At 44.9% G+C, this 22,518-nt stretch overlaps 1 protein-coding gene across 1 annotated transcript in view; it reads left to right on the top strand.

The window, feature by feature from the left end:
- The window catches only part of LOC122799695 (ankyrin repeat and KH domain-containing protein 1-like), a gene marked incomplete in the record, with an annotated part of 3,928,199 nt that overhangs the window by 3,521,522 nt on the left and 384,159 nt on the right, over positions 1–22,518 (top strand). Inside the window, 1 exon segment of the mRNA XM_044068930.1 lies at positions 13,997–15,612. Within this exon segment, the coding sequence (XP_043924865.1) occupies positions 13,997–15,612 (1,616 nt within the window).

Below are 22,518 nucleotides of genomic sequence, written 5' to 3'. Positions count from 1 at the left end.
TTAGTTGTGCATGGAGCAGCTGAAGTGAATCATGTTGCATCAGTCAAGCAGTGTACTTGTCCTTTATGAACACTGACACCTCTTCCCTTTGTTTTATCCTGAGCTGAGGGGTATAGAAATGTATGTGCGCGCAGCCAGCCAGTCAGCCGCCCGCGCGCCCGAGCCCCGACCGGCCCCTTAGAGCAATCTTATCTTATCCTTATTATTTGTACTTGTTGTATCTACTAGAGTACTGACTGTATATTCTTCTTTTTATCACATGCCAGGTAAATGGTCCTCTGTACTACTTATAAATGTTAGTTAAATTTTGTGTTTTTTTTCATCTAATATTGTATTGTATCATGGAGCTTTTCTCCCCGGGCCTCCGCTGAAAATGGACCTGTGTCCAGTCGGACTTTCCCGGTTAACAAAAATAAAATAAATAAATAAAATAAAATGTAAGGCATTGTAGCTTTTGATTAATGGATGCTTTCCATGGTTCTGAAACATGATGTTCTTCATCTCACATTGCTGCAGTCCTAACACTTGGGTAGTCCGCTGTCCCTCGGTCGGCCCGAATATCAGAGTATAAGGCTGACGTCAGTCAAGGCGCATTTGACTGACATCAGAACGTCAGGGTACAAGTGCGCATGACCGACATCATATCCTCAGTCTTTTTTGCCGCATGGTCCGATGCAGAAGCAGTGTTGCAAGTGCCGTTCGGCGTTCTGAAATTTTTCGAATTCGGAGTTTCAGATCGAAGTCAGAGTTGGTTAAGTACCCGTTGGAATATTTTGGTTTTGTCTTGCCTCAGTGGTTTACCGGATGTCAGAAAAAGTGAATAACTGTATTTCTTGTGGGAAACAGATACCGCATAGGGATTACCATAATTTGTGTATACCTTGTTTGGGACCTGAGCACGACGTTGTTGGGTGTCGCTTTTGTGCTAGGTTCAATAAACGCACTATAAAGCGTAGGTTGGATTGTGCCAGGTTGGTCTTTGGGAAGCGGTGCAATTACAATATGCCGTCGGATGCTCTGACGCCGGCTTCCTCAAAGAAGCGCAAGGACAAGGCAGTTAAACCTAGGTTAGAGGAGTCGTCCGAACCGGACGCTGGTTCTTTAGAGGCGTCAGTGGAACCGGTGGTTCCGACGGAGGCCTCTCTGGAGTCCCAGGGAGAAACTGTGTTTTTACAGGATGTGGCCTCCCAGGAGGCAGGTCAGGCTGTAGGGGCTTCTCAGGTAACTGTACTCCCCTCCCTTCCTAAGGTGTCTAGGCCCTCTCTTTCTGCTTCCAAGGCTTCTCCTAGAGGCAGGTCTAGTTTTGCTTCTGTGGGTGTCACTCCTAGTTCTTCAGGTTCAGTGCCCAAGAAGCACATGCTTAAAATGGCAGAAGATTTAATTACTTTGATTAGAGGCTCTATGCCCCCTCCTGATAAGAGGCCTAGGATGGAACCTGTGTTGGGGATTATGAGCAGGCTTCGGATGTGTCTGAGTCTTCGGCTGAAGACTTGCAGGAGTATTCTCATTATTCTGATTCTGATGTGGATGATTCTACTCCTTCTGCTTCTCCTCCTGAGGATTTTTCTTTTCAGAGACCCTTCACTCCATGAGAGAACATTTTAAATGGGAAGGTCAGGATTTCTCTGATTCCAGGAAAAGGCTTAGGGAATTTTTGTTTTTACCCCAGCATAGGCCTTTAGCTATACCTCCTGTTCTGAATGTGGTGGAAGATGTGTTTGCAGAGGCTTCTTTTAATCCTGATTCTTTGCCTCCTGCTCCTGTTAAACCAGATAGGTATTACAGGGTGCCTGAAGCTCTTAAGTATCTTTTTAAGAGTCCTAGGGCAGACCCAGAAACTGTTAGCCAGGGGCCTAAGGGTGTTAAGGCTTCTGTTGTCAAGAATCCAGTTCCGGCAGATAAAGAGGCCAGGGCCTTGGATAGGTGGGGAAAGAAAGTTTATACTTCTTCCACTCTAGCCATGAGAGCTTTGAATTGCCAGTTTCACATGTTGAAATATCAAAATTATCTCCTTTCACAGTTGAAATCTAAGGTTGATGCTCTGGTGGAAGGTATTGATTGTAAAGAGTTACAAGATTTAGTGCATGTTTCTGAACAGGTGGGTAAGCATTCTTTGCAATGTGGTTTTGATGCTGTTCAGGCCTCGTCTAGGGTGGCTGCCACTGGGTCAGTTCTTCGCAGGCATGCCTGGCTGAGGGATCAAAATTTATCTGACCATGTTAAAACTAGGATTTTGGATGCCCCTTTGCAATCTGATGTCTTGTTTGGTTCTCCTGTTGAGGCAGTTTTAAAGAAAATGGAAGACAAGGCTAAGTCTATGCAGACTGTTAAAGATTTTTGCAGGTTCAGCCTCCAAAGTTTAGTAGAAATTGGCCTACTAAAGGGTGGACGTATCCTTCTTATGATTCCCAGTCTAGGGGTAGATCTAGACGTGGCAGGGGCAGAGGTCAGGGCTCTTTCAGGCCTAGAACAGGGAGTTCTCCTGCACAGTCTTCGGGTGAGGGCAGGGGTCAGTCCTTTCGTAAACAGACCCAATGACCTACCTTTTCAGCTGCCAGAACCTTCTCGCCTGGCAGCACCTTTGGGAGGAAGGTTGGCACTTTTCAAAGAAAATTGGAGTTTGATTACCCAAGACAGATGGGTGCTGGATATCATACATCACGGTTACAGGTTTTATTTCCATACCTTGCCTCCTTTCAAAGGCATGCCAGACATTCCTCCTCAACAAAGAATAGAGGCTCACAAGCAAATTTCTCTGTTACTCCAATTAGGGGCCATACAGCCGGTTCCTATGCCAGAAAGGGGCCTAGGATTTTATTCTCGCCTGTTCCTTGTGCCAAAAAAGGGGAACACGTGGAGACCAATTTTGGATTTATCTATCCTCAACACTTATCTGGACATTCCCAAGTTCAAAATGTTGACGTTACAACAGCTTTTACCTCTACTGGGCAAGGATCACTGGATGGTAACTTTGGATCTCAAGGAGGCTTACCTTCATGTTCCTATCAGGCTAAGTTGCAGGAAATATCTGCGTTGGACTGGGACTTCTCACTATCAGTTCTCTGCATTGCCCTTTGGCTTATCTACTGCGCCCAGAGTATTTACGAAAGTTCTGGCTCCAGTGATAGCTTTCTTCAGGCTAAAAGGAATACAAATCTATCCTTATTTGGACGATTGCCTGATTCTGGCTCAAGGAAGGACGAGCTTCTTCGTCATTTGGAATATGTGATAGCAGTGCTAAGATGCCTGGGGTATTCTGTGAATGAAATAAAGTCCAGTCTAGTACCCTCTCAAGACATGTGCTTTCTGGGTGTAAGACTGAATACAGCATCCCAGATGGCCTTTCTAACCCCGGACAAACAAAAGAATCTTTCCCTTTACTTCCATCATCTATCTCTTCAGTCCGGGCTGACTGCAAGGACAGTCCTTCAAGCCTTAGGGTTCATGGCATCTTGTATTCTGGTGCTTCCCAATGCCAAACTGCATATGAGGAAGTTGCAATGGTATCTCAAAATGTATGGACACAGCACTGCCAGCATCTGGACACTGTCATTCAAATAATACCTTGCATTCAAAAGGAATTTTTGTGGTGGGCTCAGGAATGTCACCTAAACAAGGGACTCTCTGTGACCCGGCCAGAGGCGAGTCAAATTCTAACGACAGATGCCTCAGACAAAGCTTGGGGAGCTCATCTAAACGGAAAGTGGATACAAGACAAGTGGCCTGTCAGACTACAGCATCTACATATCAACTTGAAGGAGATGTTAGCAGTCCAGTTTGCATTAATAGCTTTCAAGGATTTACTTCTTCCAGGGCAGGTGTTGATTCTAACAGACAACACAACTGTCATGTGGTACATCAACAAGCAAGGGAGAACGCATTCTTATCCTCTATGCAGGCAAGCAATGATTTTGTGGGAGACTGCTCTCAGTTTACAACTAAGTCTTCAGGCAAGGTTTCTGCCGAGCACAGAACTCCTTAGCAGATGTGTTAAGCAGACAAATCATGGATCCCCACGAGTGGAAACTGGATCTTCATGTATTTCAGAAATTGACAGTGTCCTGGGGAACTCCAGACATAGATCTGTTCGCTTCTCCACTAAACCACCAGCTGCCAAAGTTTTGCACAAAGCGGTTTCATCCCACAGCTTGGAAAGTGGATGCTCTTTCTTTCAGTTGGAAAAATCTTCATGTGTATGCCTTTCCACCTCTGCCTCTCCTCTCAAAGGTACTTCTAAAGGTCAGACAGGACAAGCCAAGGATGATTTTGATAGCTCCAGATTGGCCTCGACAGCACTGGTACCCATTACTGAGAAGTCTAGTACAGAAGCCTCCATGGCCTTTGCCTTTGATTCCACATCTGTTGTCCCAGGAGGACAGTCATTTGCTCAATGTCAAACTTCACTCTCTTCACCTAACAGCATGGCATATTCTGTTTTAAACCATAGAGGGTCTCAACTTCCACAACAAGTTTTGAATGTGATTTTGGAAGCTAGAAGGCCTAGTACAAGGAAAGTGTACGCAGATAAATGGAAGAGATTTTTATTTTGGAGTACAGCTAAGGATTTGGATGTTTCGGAGCCTGATTTAAGTGTGGCTCTTCAATATCTTACTGAGTTATTGGACAAAGGTTTGTCCTTCTCTTCTGTTAAGATTCATGCTGCAGCAATTTCAGCTCACTACGACTGTGACCCACCATTGTTTTCTCATCCTTTGTTCAAGCAATTTCTTAGAGGGGCAAAGAATATAAGACCCCCACGAAGGGCTCCTACTCCTGCTTGGGATCTCAATTTTGTGTTGGAGAAACTCACTCTACAACCTTTTGAGCCTGCAGCTGCTGCTGAGTTGAAATATTTGTCATGGAAGACTGCTTTTTTGTTGGCCATTACCTCTGCAAGAAGGGTTTCTGAATTGCAGGCCCTTATGGCAGTTGAGCCTTTCTTAATTTTCCATAAGGATAGGGTATCTTTACGCACTAATCCTTCCTTTATGCCTAAAGTGGTTTCTAGTGTGGCTTTAAACCAAACTATTCATTTGCCTACTTTTTATGCAAATCCCCAAACTAAAGGGGAAAAGATTTTGCACACTTTAGATGTACACAGGCAGTTGCGATATTATTTGGACAGAACTAAAGGGTTCAGACAATCTCAGCAGTTATTAGTTTCTTTTGCTTTGTGCTCTCAGGGCAAGCCCGTGTCAAAACAAACTATTTCTAAGTGGATTGGATTTTGCATTGCTTTCTGTTATTCCCATCATGGCAAAGAGATTCCAGCTGGGATTAGGCCTCATTCCACTAGGGCTACTGCCACTTCAACAGCTTTTTGAGGGGGTGGCTACTAAGGATATTTTGGAGGCAGCCACTTGGAGTTCAGTGCATACCTTCTCTAGGCATTACCACCTTCCACTGTACTCTAAATCCAGGGCTGGTTTTGCCACTGCTGTGTTGCAGGGCATTTTGGCAGCTCCTGCTTCATTATAGTTTAGCCATCCTCCCTTACCTCTGCTTTGGGATTCTACCCAAGTGTTAGGACTGCAGCAATGTGAGATGAAGAACATAGTACAGTTTTGTACCTACCATAAATGTAGATGTTCGAAGATCCACATTGCTGCAGTCCAATTTACCCTCCCTCCTTCCCTCTGTAGTTTGAGGTGGTTGTGTGGGTTGGGTTATCCATCTGAGGTATAATTGTATAATTGTATATATTGTATATATTGTACATATTTTTGGTGTTAGGCTGGTTGGTTGTTTAGTTGTTGTCTATGGGTTTTGACCTTTCTTTTTAGGGTCTTCTGACATCTGGGGCAAGAAAAGACTGAGGATATGACGTCGGTCATGCGCATTTGTACCCTGACGTTCTGATGTCAGTCAAATGTGCCTTGACCGACGTCAGCCTTATACTCTGATATTCGGGCCGACCGAGGGACAGCGGACTACCCAAGTGTTAGGACTGCAGCAATGTGGATCTTCGAACATCTACATTTATGGTAGGTACAAAACTGTACTTTTCCATGACTTCATACATGTCTGCATCCTCCAGAGAGAGGAGTGTTTTAAACTCCTAGCGTTGGCATTAAGTAGCAGTAACTTTAGGTTATATTTGAGAGCTTTGCCTTCAGTGACATTGAGTATCTACATCTCTCCCACACTGCCTCTTCTAAAATGAAATGGTTGTCTGTGAACATGAGGCAGTTACTACGCTGCCTGAGGATGCCTATATCCACTAGGCCTGAAACGGATATGACAAGGAAGTGCCTATCCGTTATATGCCATATCCTTAGTAGATGGGAAGGAGTAGGGGGATAGTCACTTAAAGGTGTGAGAGTGTTTAGTAGCATGCTGTTAGATGACCTGCAGTGGTTCCACCCTGTGCCCAAACTGGCAGCTCATCCAGCAGCTAAAAAGAGTGGGACACTATGGAGAGCATTTCCTACAGAGGACTTTAACCTGGAGAGGTTTGCTTCTGTACTAGGCACTGCTAACTTTGTGCAATGAGCAAGTCTTTTATGCTTCCGGATGAAAGACTTTCACACACTTAAGCCCTCAGGTCAATCAGATAAACACAGAATAGGCCTTTTACCAGCAGTTCCAATCTTGGATGGGGTTGATTCATCCCTTTGTTCCCACTGCAGTGCAGAAAAACGCTCTTAATGTAAAATGATCTGGTTTTTGAATTCAAGTTTAGATCAACTAAAAAAGGAAGGGGTATAGCCCTACTCTATAAGAATACCCTAAATATTACCACAATTAATCTAGATACTGCCACTTTCAACAACTCTGAAATCCTCCTAGCTAAACTCAAACTTAGTAACAAAAGGTCACTCGACATTGTCACATGCTATATACTACAAGGCAGTAACATCCCAACCACAGAAGCGTTCCTACAATGGTCAAACCAAAACCTCCCTCAGGAAACTATTATACTCTGATTTCAACATAGATTAGAATACCTGCTCAACCTTAAACCCATCCAGTTATATTAACCTCTGTAACTTTTCACCAGTTATCCAAAGTAGCACTAGACTAGGAACTCCTAAAATTAAAGAAAGCCTCCTAGACTGGATATTAATTAACAGGACAAACATTCCATACCAGGCAGGTGTCCTCCCAGACACCCTCGGCGACCATCAACCCACTTTTCTATTAAAATTCAAAATCCAATCCACCCCTAACTCCAGATCAATGACAACCCACAACACAAAAAATTTTAACCCCAACAAATTCAAACTAAAACACCATAACTGGCGCATACTAAAGACCTTACGCCTAGAAGAAGCCGTAAACCATTTCAACAACACCTTCTTAAGTATCCTAAATGCCCACACCCCACCCCATATCATTAAATTCAAAACTAAAACAGCCCCGTGGCTCACCAAACAGACAAAAAGAGAATTTCAGAAAGGAACAAAGCCTGGCACACCTAGAGCGCCACTAAAACCCCAGCAGCTAAGGTACAATTCCAACAGCTCAGAAATGAAACAAAAAGGTCAGTCCTCCTAGATAAAAGTAATTATTTCCTTGACCTACAAAACAATCGCCAAAACAACCCCAAGAAATTCTGGGCAGGTATAAACAACATACTCCACCCTGGCTGTCTCTCCACCCCATCCCCTACTTCCGCTAATGAAATCACAAGTATACCAGATGCATTTAACAAATATTTCAGTGACTGTTGCTAACCTTGTTCAAAAGCAGCCAACAACTACTACCACTAATCACCCACAACCTGCAGAAGACCTAAAACGTCTTCCGTTTTCTAGCCATCCCAACTGACTGTTAGAAAGTTACTATTTAAACTCAAACCTACCTCACTAGCAGCTGATAACTACCTGCTGAATTCCTTCGGCTGGCTGCTAATGAACTTGCCTTCCCCATATCTATCCTACTAAATAGATGCATCTCAGAAACCTCAATCCCACCCCTCTGGAAAACCACCTATATTATCCCCCTCCATGAAGGTGGAACCTCCACCAATCTCACCAATTATCGCCCCATAGCTATTCCGTCTCCACTGTCCAAAATACTTGAGAAATGCATCCACCACCAACTCATGCCATACCTGCTTAACCAACTGCTTTCTTCTACACAACATGGATTTAGGCCAGCTCATAGCACTACCACTGCCCTACTTTCCTTCACAAATGTCGTCAACCAAAACAAATACATAGGCAAACTAACTTCTGCCATATTTCTGGACCTATCCAAGGCCTTTGATATGGTCAGTCACACCAAACTGTTACATGCCCTTGCTGACCTCCGCCTAAGTAACCAAAACCCTAGCATGGTTTCAGAACTACCTACATGGGAGACAACAAGCAGTGCGGTGGGACAATAACTTATCCTCACTGCTACCCATCACCACAGGGTCCCACAAGGATCCATTTTAGGTCCCCTCCTGTTCTCCATATTTACAAAAATCTTCACACTATTTGTCAAAATACAACAGTTATATACAATATGCTGATGACTCTACACTTGTATGTTCAACCAATGACCCTCAGGCGCTTCCTCTATAACACAAGTCTTCCATATCACAGAAAACTGGTTTCTTAGCAAACACCTAATTCTAAACCTCCAAAAAAACAAACTGTTACTGTTCCCACCCACTAGAATTTACCACCACACACATTCCATTTAACATAGTGTCCAGAGATAGGACCATTATCTCCCCTGGCACTCAAACCAAATTGCTAGGAGTTGCCATCGATGATAACCTCAAATTTGATCATCATATTAACAAAACCATTAAAAATATTCACAAAAAACTGAATGGTCTGTATAAAAATAAGGCTTTCCTAACACAAACTGCTAGGATAACAATTGCTCAGACTCACCTTCTCTCAACACTGTTCTGTTCCTCACCCATACTCACCAACCTACCCAAAACCGAAGTTGGCAAGCCCAACACTTGCTATAATCAAATTGCAGAATTTGCAACAGGTGCCCCCTATCGTGCCCACCACTGCCAAGTCCCTAAAGCAACTTGACTGGCTTGAATCCCTAATCTTCTGAACTATTATCAACTGTCTTTTGCCCACAACCTCCTATTATTCCCAGACAAAACCCCATCACTGGCTAATCTGCTAGTACCCCAAACTAATACCAGACAACTTCGCTGTAGCAACAAAAGACTAATTAAGATTACAAAAACCAACAGCACAACAGGAGACTCCCTCTTCCCCAACTGCATTGACAAAATCTGGAACTTCCTACCCATGTCTATTACCTCAGCTGTCTCAAAGGACACATTTAAAAAACTCTCGAAGGAAAACCTCAAGCACTCATGGATCTGCACATGCTCACCACCTGGCTAAATCTCCCCCCCCCCCTACACACTATACCCCTACATCAACTACTCAAACTAACGGCTCTTTTTCCTGCCTCTCATACATATCCCAACATCCTTTCAACCTTCCCTATTGCCCCCTACTACTTATTGCCACTACCTAATATCCAGGTACAATGTCTTCCCCTCGACCTACCAGCTCCTTCACTATTCTATTCTACTCTACCTCACTAGTATGGGATAACTAAATCTTAAACTGAATACTTGAGTGTATCCTATTCAGTACTGTTAAACCTGAATCTTACTTTGCCTTAAACTGATGTGTCATCCTTCATACCTGATATGTTAACCTGAACTAGGCATGAATAATACCTGTATGTTAACTTGAACTAAGCATGAATAATACCTGTATGTAAACTTGAACTAAGCGTGAATAATACCTGTATGTAAACTTGAACTAAGCGTGAATAATACCTGTATATAAACTTGGCTTTGTGAAGGGCCGATCTTATCTCCTGAATCTGATTGGCTTCTTCGAATCGGTCTCCAGAGCTGTGGATGAGGGTAAGGCGGTCCACAAAGCCTATCTGGACCTCGCCAAGGCCTTTGACACCATCCCCCACTCTGGAATCATAGATAAACTTACTAAGCTGGGCATAAATCCCTACATCACTTGATGGGTTGCCAACTGGCTTACTGACGGAACCCAGACTGTAAAAGTAGCCAACTCCAAATCCAGCTCCAGACAAGTGACAAGTGGAGTACCTCAGGGTTCAGTCCTGGGACCACTCTTGTTTGGCATCTACTTTTCTGAAGTACAGGCCAACACTAAGGGACTCTGGCTAACAAAGTTTGCAGATGACTGCAAACTGGGAGCCATTATTGAATCCTCAAATTGTGGATATTCTACAAAAGTGCCTTACAGAAACAGATGCCTGGTGTCAGAACCATGAGCTCAAGCTTAATGCCAAGAAATGTATAGTTATCCCCTTTGGAAGAAAACATGTACCCATGAACTACCACATAGGTGGCAGGACACTAAAAATTGAAAGTGCGATGAGAGACTTAGGGACACAAGTGGACAGTGGTCTCACTTTCGATAACCACATCGCCACAACAGTCAGGAAATCCTTCTACGTGGCACACCATCACTAAGGGCTTTTTATCCAGAAAAAGGAGGTCATTGTCCCACTGTACTCATCCCTCATTAGACCCATTATAGAATATAATTCCCCATTTGGTATGTAGCTCACAAGACATCTGCAACAGCTGGAAAGGCCACAGAAATAACTCACTAAAAGAATTACAAGCGTAAAGCAGATGCCATATGCTGACCATCTAAAAAAAAAAAAAAAAAAAACTCCAGCTATACTCTGTGGCATATCGTCTACTCAGAGGCGATCTCTGCTTAACATACAAGGCCATGTCAAACCCTGAGCTGTTGGGCATTCTACACTTAAAAGCAATCCTAATCCCTCACAGCCACACGCTCCAGGGATCTAAACCTTATCACAATGAACAAAACATGCTGGAGGGATAGGTTCCTGACCCTGAGACTCCCCATACTCTGGAATAGACTGCCCATGCATGTCAAGCAGAGAGCGCCTCATTGGCCCTCTTCAAAAGGAACCTTGATGATTGGATGGGAGATGGGAAATTCACCCCGAGGATCATGTCAGTCGCCCTGCTAGACAGGGGCCCAGAGAAGTAAATATTGTAGGAAAAAATTTCCAGGGAATTTTTATGGCTAGGCTTGCATAGGCCTTAGGGCCGATAGCCTAGTACCAACCTATGAACGAAGCGTGAGTAATACCTGTATGTTAACTTGAACTAAGCATGAATAATATGTTACTTAGCTATGTTAAGTCTGTTACTGTCTATGAATGTGAACGCCGCTGTATTGCTTGTAATGATTAGCTGAATTTTACTGTGGAGTTTTTCTCCCCAGGCCCCAGCTGAAAATGGACAAGCATCCACTCGGATTTTCCCAGTCAACAAATGTAAAATAAATAAATAAAACAGTGTAGTAACAAATGCTTTACAACAAAAGGCAGACCTTTTAACAGTATCAGGAATCCTTGGAAATAAGTTCACCAGCTCGGAGAAATGTTCCCAGATATAAAAATACCAGCCCGACTTGTACACAGTTTGCCAAATCAGTGCCGGCAGCAGCCAGCGCCATCTTTGAAATGGATTGACATAACTAATGAGGATGTGGTATTACGCTGTGTTGGGTATTTGCAAATGACCGTTCTGATCTTTTTTTTTCCAACATCTTTATTAAATTTTTACATATGACAAAGGCAATCCTACATCTATATAAATGAAAAACATACAAAATGATGCCACTTCAGTTGCAAACGGTTTACATCACAGACACCATTGAAACAACTGTAGTTTTGAGCATTATACATCACTTATTAAACCATCCAGTCATTCAGTTAAGTATTATATGGCTCATTCAAATCCTGCCTCTTAAACTTTGTTCATGTATTGTTCCCACAATTACCATTTTCCGATGTAATTTGCTCCTTCCCTTTTGTAAAGATTCCAATTCCATTTGTTTTATCTCTGTTACTATATTCACTACTTCTAGTAAAGTTGTTTTAGACTTTGATTTCCATTTTCTAGTAATTGCTTTTTTGGCAGCCACCATAATTAGCATCAACAAGGCTTTACTTTCTCTAGGCAATTCCAATTCTGTAGCATAACGCAAAAAAAAATCTCCCCAGTCAGTCCAATCTGCTCACCCAGCAACTCCGACAGAGCAGTCTGCAAAGAATCCCTAAGGGTCTGCCAGCTCATTACCCTCCCAAACAAATGTTCCCAGCTACCTTTTTCTTGGCTGTCACACCTCTTAACATTTGCTATCCACCTTAGGAAAAATTCTTTGGAGTCTACGTGGGGTATAAAAATACCTATGTAAACACTTCCAAGCAAAGATCCTAAATCTTCTAGACTATGTTGCATATTTAGGAGATATACATATATTCCCCCCATTGTTTGTGATTTGCTTATCCAATCTATCTTCCCAATCCTTTGTAAGCTCCTCTGATTGATTCTCGTAATTATCATGCAGTATTTTGTATGTTTTACTAATTATTCCTTTTTTAACTGCAGCTTCTGTTCAAGATAGTTATTGTGCTCAAGTCTGTGTTTTTGGATTCCCCTGGTCCAGAATACTTTGCTAAGCTAGGCTTTGGGGGGTGCACCAGTGTTCATAAAGTTTAAGAATCTCTCCGATTTCTTTTTTAGTTTTATCTTTTTCCTGGTTTGCTCCATTGTTGACTTTTCAGGACACTTGACCCTGTACTGTTTCTTGGAATCTTTCGGAACACTTCTGTCGTCTTTGCGAACACCTTTCATGGTAATGGTCCTTCTCCCTGTCAGGAACACTTCTGTCGTCTTTGCGAACACCTTTCATAGTAATGGTCCTTCCCCCTGTCAGGAACACTTCTGTCGTCTTTGCGAACACCTTTCATAGTAATGGTCCTTCTCCCTGTCAGGAACACCTCTGTCGTCTTTGCAAACACCTTTCATGGTAATGGTCCTTCTCCCTGTCAGGAACACTTCTGTCATCTTTGCGAACACCTTTCATAGTAATGGTCCTTCCCCCTGTCAGGAACACTTCTGTCGTCTTTGCGAACACCTTTCATGGTAATGGTCCTTCTCCCTGTCAGGAACACTTCTGCCATCTTTGCAAACGCCTTTCATGGTAATGGTCCTTCTCCCTGTCAGGAACACCTCTGTCGTCTTTGCGAACACCTTTCATGGTAGTGGTCCTTCTCCCTGTCAGGAACACTTCTGTCGTCTTTGCGAACACCTTTCATGGTAATGGTCCTTCTCCCTGTCAGGAACACTTCTGTCGTCTTTGCGAACACCTTTCATGGTAATGGTCCTTCTCCCTGTCAGGAACACCTCTGTCGTCTTTGCGAACACCTTTCATGGTAGTGGTCCTTCTCCCTGTCAGGAACACTTCTGTCGTCTTTGCGAACACCTTTCATGGTAATGGTCCTTTTCCCTCTTCATACTTACCCTGATTGCTTACACCCGCAGACACCAGAAGGTGTCCATTGGTGAGCATTATTTCTTTTGAACAGGACTGTTATTAAATTATATAATGCAGCTGATACTAGTGACTGATAATTTCTCTCTTCATAAGTTAATACTGTGCCCAGCGTGCCTTTTTCCCAAGGTGGTCTGCAATGACTAGTCTAGTAATGGGGGCTCAAGAGTCGCACAGTGTTCAGGTAAAAACTTTAGGACCTCAGATTCAGGGCTGTCAGAGAAAATTTGAAATTTGCTGTTTTATGAACTTTACTTTGAGCTGCACTGCCCAGAGCAGCCTCCCTTAGAAGGTTATGGTTGATATTTTTTTAACTAATCTAAGTTGTAAGCCTTAGAAATGATCTTAGAATGGTCTGTTTAATGTGTTCAAGACAGTATGTTTTGCATTTGCAAGTTATAATCTACTGTATAGCTACATTGTAAGTAAAAATATTGATGCTTAAAGCTAAAGTATGAGGAAACCAGAATACTTTTATTTTTTGTTTTTTAAGAAAAAATTGGTGGATGAAGAGAAATCCATACTAGATGTGTGTACCGCAGCATACTAGTGTGCTTTTAAGATTTTTGCTCTGTTCCTTTTGTCTTGCTTGTCTAATACTTTTAGGGTCATTGCTTTGTACTTACTTTTATTGTTTCTAATTGCAGGGGAGGCACAGAGTCCACAAGATACGCAGTGCAATTGATTAATGCACTTATTCAGGACCCTAACAAGGAACTGGAGGATTTAATACCGAAGAATCACATTAGAACGCCCACTGCCAGCTCAAGAGCAGGATCTGGCAATAGTTTCGCCACGGCTGCTTGCTCTGCAGTTGCTGCAAACAGGACAATGGCATCACTGGCAGCGTCATCAGTAACAGCACTGCAGTCAGCGACACTAAATTCTTTGCACTGTACCAACAAAGCTAACAAAAGTGTTACATTAAACAGCGTACGCCCCCCATTTCCTGTTTCTCTTCCTTTGGCTTACCCTCACCCTCAACTAGCCTTTCTTGCTGCTCAAACAATGCAACAGATTCGTCACCCTCGATTACCTATGGCACAGTTTGGGGGAAACTTTTCATCACCTTCAAGCACTTGGGGACCTTTTCCAGTAAGACCAGTTAGTCCAGGCAGTACAAATGGGTCTCCAAAGCATAATGGAACTGGTCGGCCAGCTAGCCAGAACAGCAATAGTTCACAGCCTGAATCTGCAAGTTCAGCTTCTGCTCTCTCACCTCCTGTAACACTTTCTCCTTCAGCTGTCACTACTCAATCACTCTCTGTGACAAGCAGCCCAACTTCTTCAGCCAGAAAACAACTTTTTCCTTGTGTCCCTAGAACAAGTACTGTGTCAGCTTTGACCTCAACTGTGACTAGCTCTTGTAATGCTCTGCCATCTATTTCTGCAGCATCTGCTAACAGTGAACATGCTTCCACATCACCGCCACCTGCTGCTGTACTCGCACAACAGCCAGCTGTGTCAAAGTGTGACTCCTTCCCTGCCGCTTTAACACCCAAAGAAAAGGCATCACATGAGCAGCCTGTTGGACGTTTGTGCACATCATCTCTGACTTCAAATTCTAACACCACTGCCAGCAGTTCAGGACTTCAGTCGTCAAGCTCTCCTCCTTTAAGTGCTCTGCAACAGTTTCCATCAGACAGCCTTTCAGAAACCAGCTCAGCCTTGTCCTTGCCTTTTGCGTCCAGTTCTGAACCTGGACCTGCTTCATCAAGCCTAGCCACATCCCGCTCAGTTACTTTGTCCACAGGTACGAGTGAACAGACCAGCAGTACCTTGCCTCCAGTAGCAGCTCCAGCACCTCGACTTTCCAGCAGGATGCAGTCCAGTGGTACTTTCTACTCTGTCATACCTGGTGCAGCACTTCAGCAGGACCACCAGTCTGTTTTTGTCGCAAACCCTGTTCATCTGACAAGTGCACAGGATCAGTTGAAACAGTCAGGAATGCCTGCTGCTATACAACTGTCATCGCTAATGAACAGTTCACAGATGCATATCAGTCCCGCTAATAAATCTTTACCTCCTAATTTTGGACCAGCAGCACTTTTCAGTCCCTTCAACAGTCTTTTTGACAACAGCCAGGTAACTGCTAATCCTGTATGGGGAAACTGCTCTCCATTGTCAACACGAACAGCACCAGATCAAGCTTACAGTGCTCAGACAAATTTCATTGGAAACCTGGACAACACGTTTACTCCTGACAATGCTAAGGCTCCTGGGTTCAGACCACTTCCCCAGAGGCCTTGTACAAGTCCAGTAGGTGAGAAATCTTGGTGTTTATTAGCATGAAATCATATTGTAGCAGGTAAAGTTTGTTTTGATTTTAGTCACTCAAGTTACAAAGCAAGTTGCTGTTGCTGTGTAAAAGTGGTGTTTGTGGCATAGCTCTGAGAAATTGACATTACTTTGCTTGAGTGAACCTTGGATACCAGCAGTTGTATGACCAGAAGAGTTTATTCAACATGCATACATTTTCCCAGATAGTTCTACCTTTGTCAAGTCACAGGTGGTACTGAATGCTTGCCATTTCTGCTAGCTTTTTTCAAAAGATTTTATTAGGTGCTCCACCGTAGTCACCCAAACTTGTAACTTCTTGTTAATGTTGAATCTTCGCTTTGTTTTTCTTATATTGCACAAGTTGTTGTGATTACTGTTTTGCCATGCCTTTGATGTCATTTTATTTTGCATAAAACCAGTAACAGAGAGACAGCACACTAATTACTTTTTAGTTTTGACAGCTGACATATTCAGTAAGAAAGCACTTGGTTTGTATGCGTCTTGAGGCTGGACCACATGCCTGTCACTTGTATCTAGTCTGTGTATTCTTGCCCAGCAGGCTGTATGTTGGTTGCATTTACATAATGTTTCTCATGTCTTCTTAGTACTCACCTCTTCTAAGGGGTCTTCATTACAAAGATCAGTGCCATAAGGCATCTTGCCCTTTAGGTCACTGAGCTGGTCTAGTTTGGGGACGGTGCTGGTTCTTGGGTGTAGGTTGCAGAATGTTCTCCAAGAGCCTCTGCGTGTTTAATAATAGAAGTGATTTCAGGTTCTTATACATCCAGGAATTAATTAGGCATCCCTTGTAGATATGATTCTCTAATCTTTTTTCCCCCCACAGTTCGTAAGAATAGACAGACTTATTTTGTTTTGAAGTGGTTTGAGTAGCTGTGGGAATCTACAGTCCTCCTTGCTCAGCATGAGGCAGCAAATGCTTAAATGCATCTCAACATACTCTCCTTAAACTCGCACATAGGTTCATAGGTTCATAGGTTCATACTAGGCTATCTGCCCGAGGGCATTTATAAGCCTAGCCCATTGTTTTGTGGCTTACGCCACCCCTTTAGTATGGGGAACTATACCCATTATTTTGCTGTGCCTCTGTCGAGCAGTGACACTGAGGTAATTCCTGGGGTATATCTGCGATCTCCCATCCATTGGTCAAGATTTCTCTTGAACAAGGCCAGCGAGGTGCTCTGCCTCACATGTACCGGGATTTTGTTCCACAGCATAGGGAGTCTTTGGGTGATGAATCTATCCCTCCAGCACATCCTATTAATAGCCGTGTCGAGGTTTAAGTCTCCCACCCTTGTGGCTCTGATGGATCTAGATTTTTGAGGTGAAGCATATTCATCAAATCTGGGTTTGACATGGCCTTGTATGTTAGGCAAAGGTCACCTCTGAGCAGCGTGGCGACTGAATAGAGCTGGAGTTCTTTCAGTCGGGCAGCATAGGACAGATTTTTGAGACCCTTTATCCTTTTGGTGAGGAACTTTGTGGCCTCTCCAGCTGCTGCAAGTGTCGGGTCAGATACATTCGAATGGGGCATTGTACTCAATCATTGGTCTGATGAGTGATGAGTAAAGGGAGACTATGACCTCCCTTGATCTAGATGAGAATCCCTTCATGATAAGGTGGGCAATGTAGAAGGACTTCCTAACTACTTTAGCTACATGGGTGTCGAATGACAGACTACTATCAACCTGGGTCCCCAGGTCCCTGATAACTTCTTCTGTGCTCAGTGGATTGCCACCTATTTGGTAGCTAGGGGTAACCTTGTTTTTCCCGAAGGGTATGACTATGCATTTTTGGCATTTAACTTTAGGCGTGGCTCTGGCACCAGTTATCCGCTTCTGTGAGACCCTTCTGAAGGATATCTGTGTCAGATGTGTTTTCTACTATGGCCCAGTTTGCAGTCATCTGCAAACTTTGTCAGCCATAACCCTCCTGTGTTTGCTTGTACTTGGAAAAGTAGATGCCAAACAAGAGTGGGCCCAGGACTGAGCCCTGTGGGACACCACTTGTGACAGGCTTTGAGTCTGACATGGCGCCAGCAACTCTGACCCTCTGGGTTCTGTCACTCAGCCAGTTTGCAACCCATCTTGTGATGTATGGGTTAACATTTAAGCTGATGAGTTTTTCAATGATACCCGAGTGGGGTACTGTATCGAAGGCCTTAGCCAGATCGAGGTAGGCTGTATGGACTGCCTTTCCCTCATCAATGGCTTTGGTGACTGTTTCGAAAAAGTCAACCAGGTTTAAAAGGCATGATCTGCCTTTGACAAAGCCAAACTGGGTTGGATCCAAAGTCTGCAAATTCCCTATGTCTTTATTTATGAGGTCCATTATGATCCTCTCCATGGCTTTGCAGATAAGGCTTGTCAAGCTAATGGGCCGGTAATTTCCAGGGTCTGTGGAGGCACCGCCTTTGTGAAGTGGGACCACAGTTGCAGTGCGCCACTCGCTGGGTACGTATCCAGAGGTAAGACTTTGATTAAACAGCTGTCCTAGCTGTGGGTTTAATTCCTCATTGAGTTCGTGGAGCACACAGCCGGGGACACCATCGGGTCCCATGGATGCTGTGTTTTTTGCTTTGGAGAGAGCAGTTCTCACTTGGGTGCTGGAGATGTTTGGGGGGCTGCACTCATTTGGTATAGATATCTCTCCTTTTGGGGGGGAGGGGGGGGGGAGACATTTGCACTGAACCTGTCAGCCAGTATGTTGGCAATGTCTGTAGGATCAGTAATCTTCACATCATTTTGAACTAGTTCTGAGCATATCTGGGAGTTTCCTCCTAGGTTTCTAACATAGCTAAAGAAGGCCTTATGATTGTCTTTTGAGTCTTTAGCTATTTTTCTCTCGAAATTTGCTTTGGATGATTTTATGAGAGCTCTTAGTGTTTTACTTATAGTGATCAAGGGTGTCTTACCTTTTAAGGATTTTGCTCTATCTTGTAGTAGCTTCCTCCTTTTGTTGTAGAGTTTGTTTATGGCTGGGGTCCACCAGACTGGACGCTTGCCTTTGGTACAAAGAGTCTTTGTTTTGCTTGGGATTGCCTTATCCATGCAGTCCTGCAGGTGCTGGTAGAAGGCGTTTGTAAGTGATTCAGCGGCTTGAGTATTGTTTTCCGCACTCGGGGCCTGAAAGGAGACCACACTAGTCTTTAGAAGTGTGAAGTCGGCTTTTGAGAAGTTCTTTACTGTGGTCTTTTTATTTCAGGTGGGGTGGGATGAGGACCTCCAGCGAGATTAGTTTGTGATCTGATCTCACCAGTGAGGGGTATACTTCCGGTGTTGAACATTGTGCTCCCATGTTCGTGATGATGAGATCAAGTATGTTATCTCCTCTTGTGGGGATGGTGACTAGTTGTTCCATGGCATTTGAGTTTATGAATTCCAGGAACTTTTGGGCTAGGGTGTTTGGGCTTGAGTAGTGTTCCCAGTCTATATTAGGGTAATTGAAGTCACCTAGTATGATGGTGTTTGGTGATACATTTATCCCTCTAGTGTTTTCAGGAAGGCCATGTGAGTTTCCTGAGTTTGTGAGGGTGGCCTGTAACATGCTACAATTTGCAGAGCAGTCTTGCCTATGGTTAATTGCACCTGGATGGTCTCCGATGCATCGTGCGTTGCCACCAGTCTTGAGGTGTGGGTGTCCTTGATGAATATGGATACCCCCTCCTTTCTTGGTATTGTCCGGATTTTGGGGCCGGAACGCATGATATGAGGTAAAACCTGATAGCGCTGGGGTGCTCTCAGGAGCCTTGAACCAGGTTTCTGTCACAGCACAGACATCGATGTTCTCCATACTGAGAAGGGCCTCGAGTGCGTGCATTTTGAGATTTAGACTTCTGGCATTGAGCAGCATTACCCTTAGTTTTTTTCCTTTTTTGTGTTCTAGGGTGGTAGGTTTAGAATTTGAGCCTTGTCTAAAAAAGGCACTATGGGGGTGGCAAGAGCCTTTGCCAATATCCGGAATCCCAGGGGTGACAGGTGCAAGCCGTCCCTTGAGAAGCAGCGTGGCTTGTCCAGTGTAACAAGGTAACATGGTTTAGCATATTCAGTGTGTACAGTGTTGTACCCTCATCAGCCCTGTAAATTAAACAGTGGTGTGTACAGTCATTTACAGTATCAATTCTGTTTCTGACCTCCCCCAATGATTTTTTCTCCCAAGTATTGAGTTTTGTACGTATGCAGATCCCTTCTGGTTCAGTAGCTTCCTCAAGCTTATTAAAATGTTGCTGCTACAATGTGACTCATTTTGTGATAGGTTTAAATAGTTAATGAACCTGGAGACTTCCTTGTGCCAGCACCATGCACACTAATGCAGCATGCATACCCACTCATGCACTCGCTCTCTCACTCATGGACTCGCGCACTCACCCGTGCGTGCACGCGCTCCCTCGCCTCGCGTGCGCGCTTCCTCGCCACGTGCGTCGCGGCTTCCTCGCCATGCGCGCGCGCTCCTCGCCCGTGCGTGCCAAGGCCTCGCCCGTGCGTGCGCGCGCTCCTCGCCTCGCGTGCACGCGCTCGCCTCGCGTGCGCGCTCCTCGCCCGTCGTGCACGCTCCTCGCCTGCAGCGCTCCTCGCCTGCGGCGCTCCTCGCCTGCGCCTCGCCTGCACGCTCCCTCGCCTCAGCGCCGCCTCGCCAGCGCCTGCACGCTCCTCGCCAAGGCCTGCACGCTCGCGCTTCTGCACGCCTGCACGCTCCGTCACTCAACACCACTACATATGCATACAACAAGGTGGCTAAGAAGTCAGTACCCATGTCTTCTTGCGTTAGAACTAAGAAATGTAGACACAAGGCCACACCACTGCATCAGCATAGACATGAGTCACAAGGGTACATGCAGCAAGCTGTTAAGGCCTGTATCAGGTAACATTCACACTAAGAATTGTTTTGGTGATTGGCAACTCTGTTTTTGAGGCACACTGACAACTACCCTCATGAGACTAGGGAAGAACAGAATGATGGTTGTCTTTCTAGAGCCAGAATTCAGGACATTGTGAAATCTGTTGGATCCCTCTGGCCTAACAATTGCAGCCATGACCTAGTATTTTCACATCTGGGAGTGAAAGTAGAAATGCAGAAAAGATACTGTTAGCCTTGCAAAGTATGTGAGAGGCGCAGGAAATACACTGGTGTTTTGTGCGATATGTTGCCATCACCTAGAGTGATGCCAGAATTCAGGGAAACAATTGATAAGTTGTCAATCTCTCCTTCATTCTTGCTTGATGGGTTCGGAGCCGATCCTCGGCTCCGACTCTGCACTTTGCTAAGCTCGAGAGTCACTTTTACCAGCTCGAGGCAGCCCCATATCCCATGATGCAAGGCGGTAAGTACCCAGATCTCGTTTGCCGCTTCGCTGATGAGGTCTTGCTTTTGCCAGCTCCTGGTAAGTGTTAGCTTTTAACTGCTTTTTGCCCCTAAAATTTAATATTTTTCACCTTTCTTTAAAATACCTTCCTTTTTACTTAATTGTAAGCCCTTTTCTGACTAAAATTATTTTTCCTTTCCCTTCTTTAGTCGGGCCTTCATTCCCTCCCACCCCCCCCCCCCTGTTAGGGTGTGTGTATGTGAGAGGTTAGTTACAATACTTTTTAGATAACTTTAGTTGTCTGATTGGGACTGTGTTGTGGTGTACTGTTTGTGCAACTATGTCCAAAGAAAGGGTCTCAGGCTTTAAGAAGTGTGACTCGTGCTGTCAGAAGATGTCTCTGACAGACGGTCACACTTCTTGTTTATATTGCCTGGGACCTCTCCACCTGCAGGACTCCTGTGCGATTTGTCATTCCTTTAGCCAGAGAGTCCTGCAGGAGAGGAGAAATAAGTTGATTTTAAGGGGTCTCCTTAAACCGGAGGGCTCTCCGGCCAAATAGACTCCGAGCAAGACTTCAAAGTCTTCTAAGGCCCAGGCTTCTGTGTCTAAGCCTGTGGCCTCTGTTCCGACTCCTTCGGAGTCGAGATCGGCTCCGGCTGGAGCCGATCCTGTTTTGCAAAAATCTTCGGCACCGATGGCTATCGGTGCCGATACTGTTATGGTCACATCGGTGTCGGCTCCGACTGGCTCCGACCACCATGTGGCTCAGGCGCCGACACCGTTACTGTTATGTCCGTATCGGCTCCGGCTGGAGCCGATGCATCGAGACTTTCTTTCGGAGCCGAAAAGTCCTCGGCTCCGTCTGCATCTGTGGTTTCTTCGGCTCCGATGGTTCCTTCGAGGAAGAGGTCCAGGTCCCTTTCCTTGGAACCGATACTCTCGGCTCCGGCCTCACCTCTCCTCTCGGAACGGAGCCATCGGAGCCGATCATCTAGGTCATCCAGGCTTTTAGACCATGATTTAGAGAGGGTGGTCAGTAGATTATTGAAATCACAGGCACTGGCCCAGATGCTGCATAGTCCATCTCAACAGACGACTATTAGTCCACACCCTCTTGAAGTTCCTCCTTCGACTCTACCTCAGAGTTTGGAGCTGGAGTCTTCGGGGATAGTTTCTGCTATGGCTGAGGGGCGGATACCCCCCCTTCTGCACCCTCGGCATCTACTCTTATCTCCTCTTCGAGACCTTCCTTAGAGGGATTCGGTGGTTGGGCTTCCCTGGTCTCCTCCGAGGGGGTGAGTGGCATCGGACCCTTGTCCGACCCCACTCTTCCCCTTGGAGCCTCGGCCTTGGTGAGCTCGGCTCCGACATCTGCCTCGGAGCCTTCCCTTTCAGTGGGCCCTGGAGTCCCGGTTTCTTCAGAATGGGTTCTCTCTGACCTCCCTGGGAGGGGGGCCTTCGAGGTGATGAAGAGTGTGCTGGCCACTGGGCTCAGCCAGCAGTCTATTCCCTTAGCTCCTCCCTCTACAGTGCCTGTCGATATCTCTGCCATCTCTCTTGCTCCCG

Source organism: Protopterus annectens, chromosome 4.part0 (genome assembly GCF_019279795.1).
Source record: "Protopterus annectens isolate FY-2018-M chromosome 4.part0, PAN1.0, whole genome shotgun sequence".
Lineage (NCBI taxonomy): Eukaryota > Metazoa > Chordata > Ceratodontiformes > Protopteridae > Protopterus > Protopterus annectens.
The sequence above is the reverse complement of the archived record's forward strand: the minus strand, read 5'-3'. Positions and strand labels throughout refer to the sequence as shown.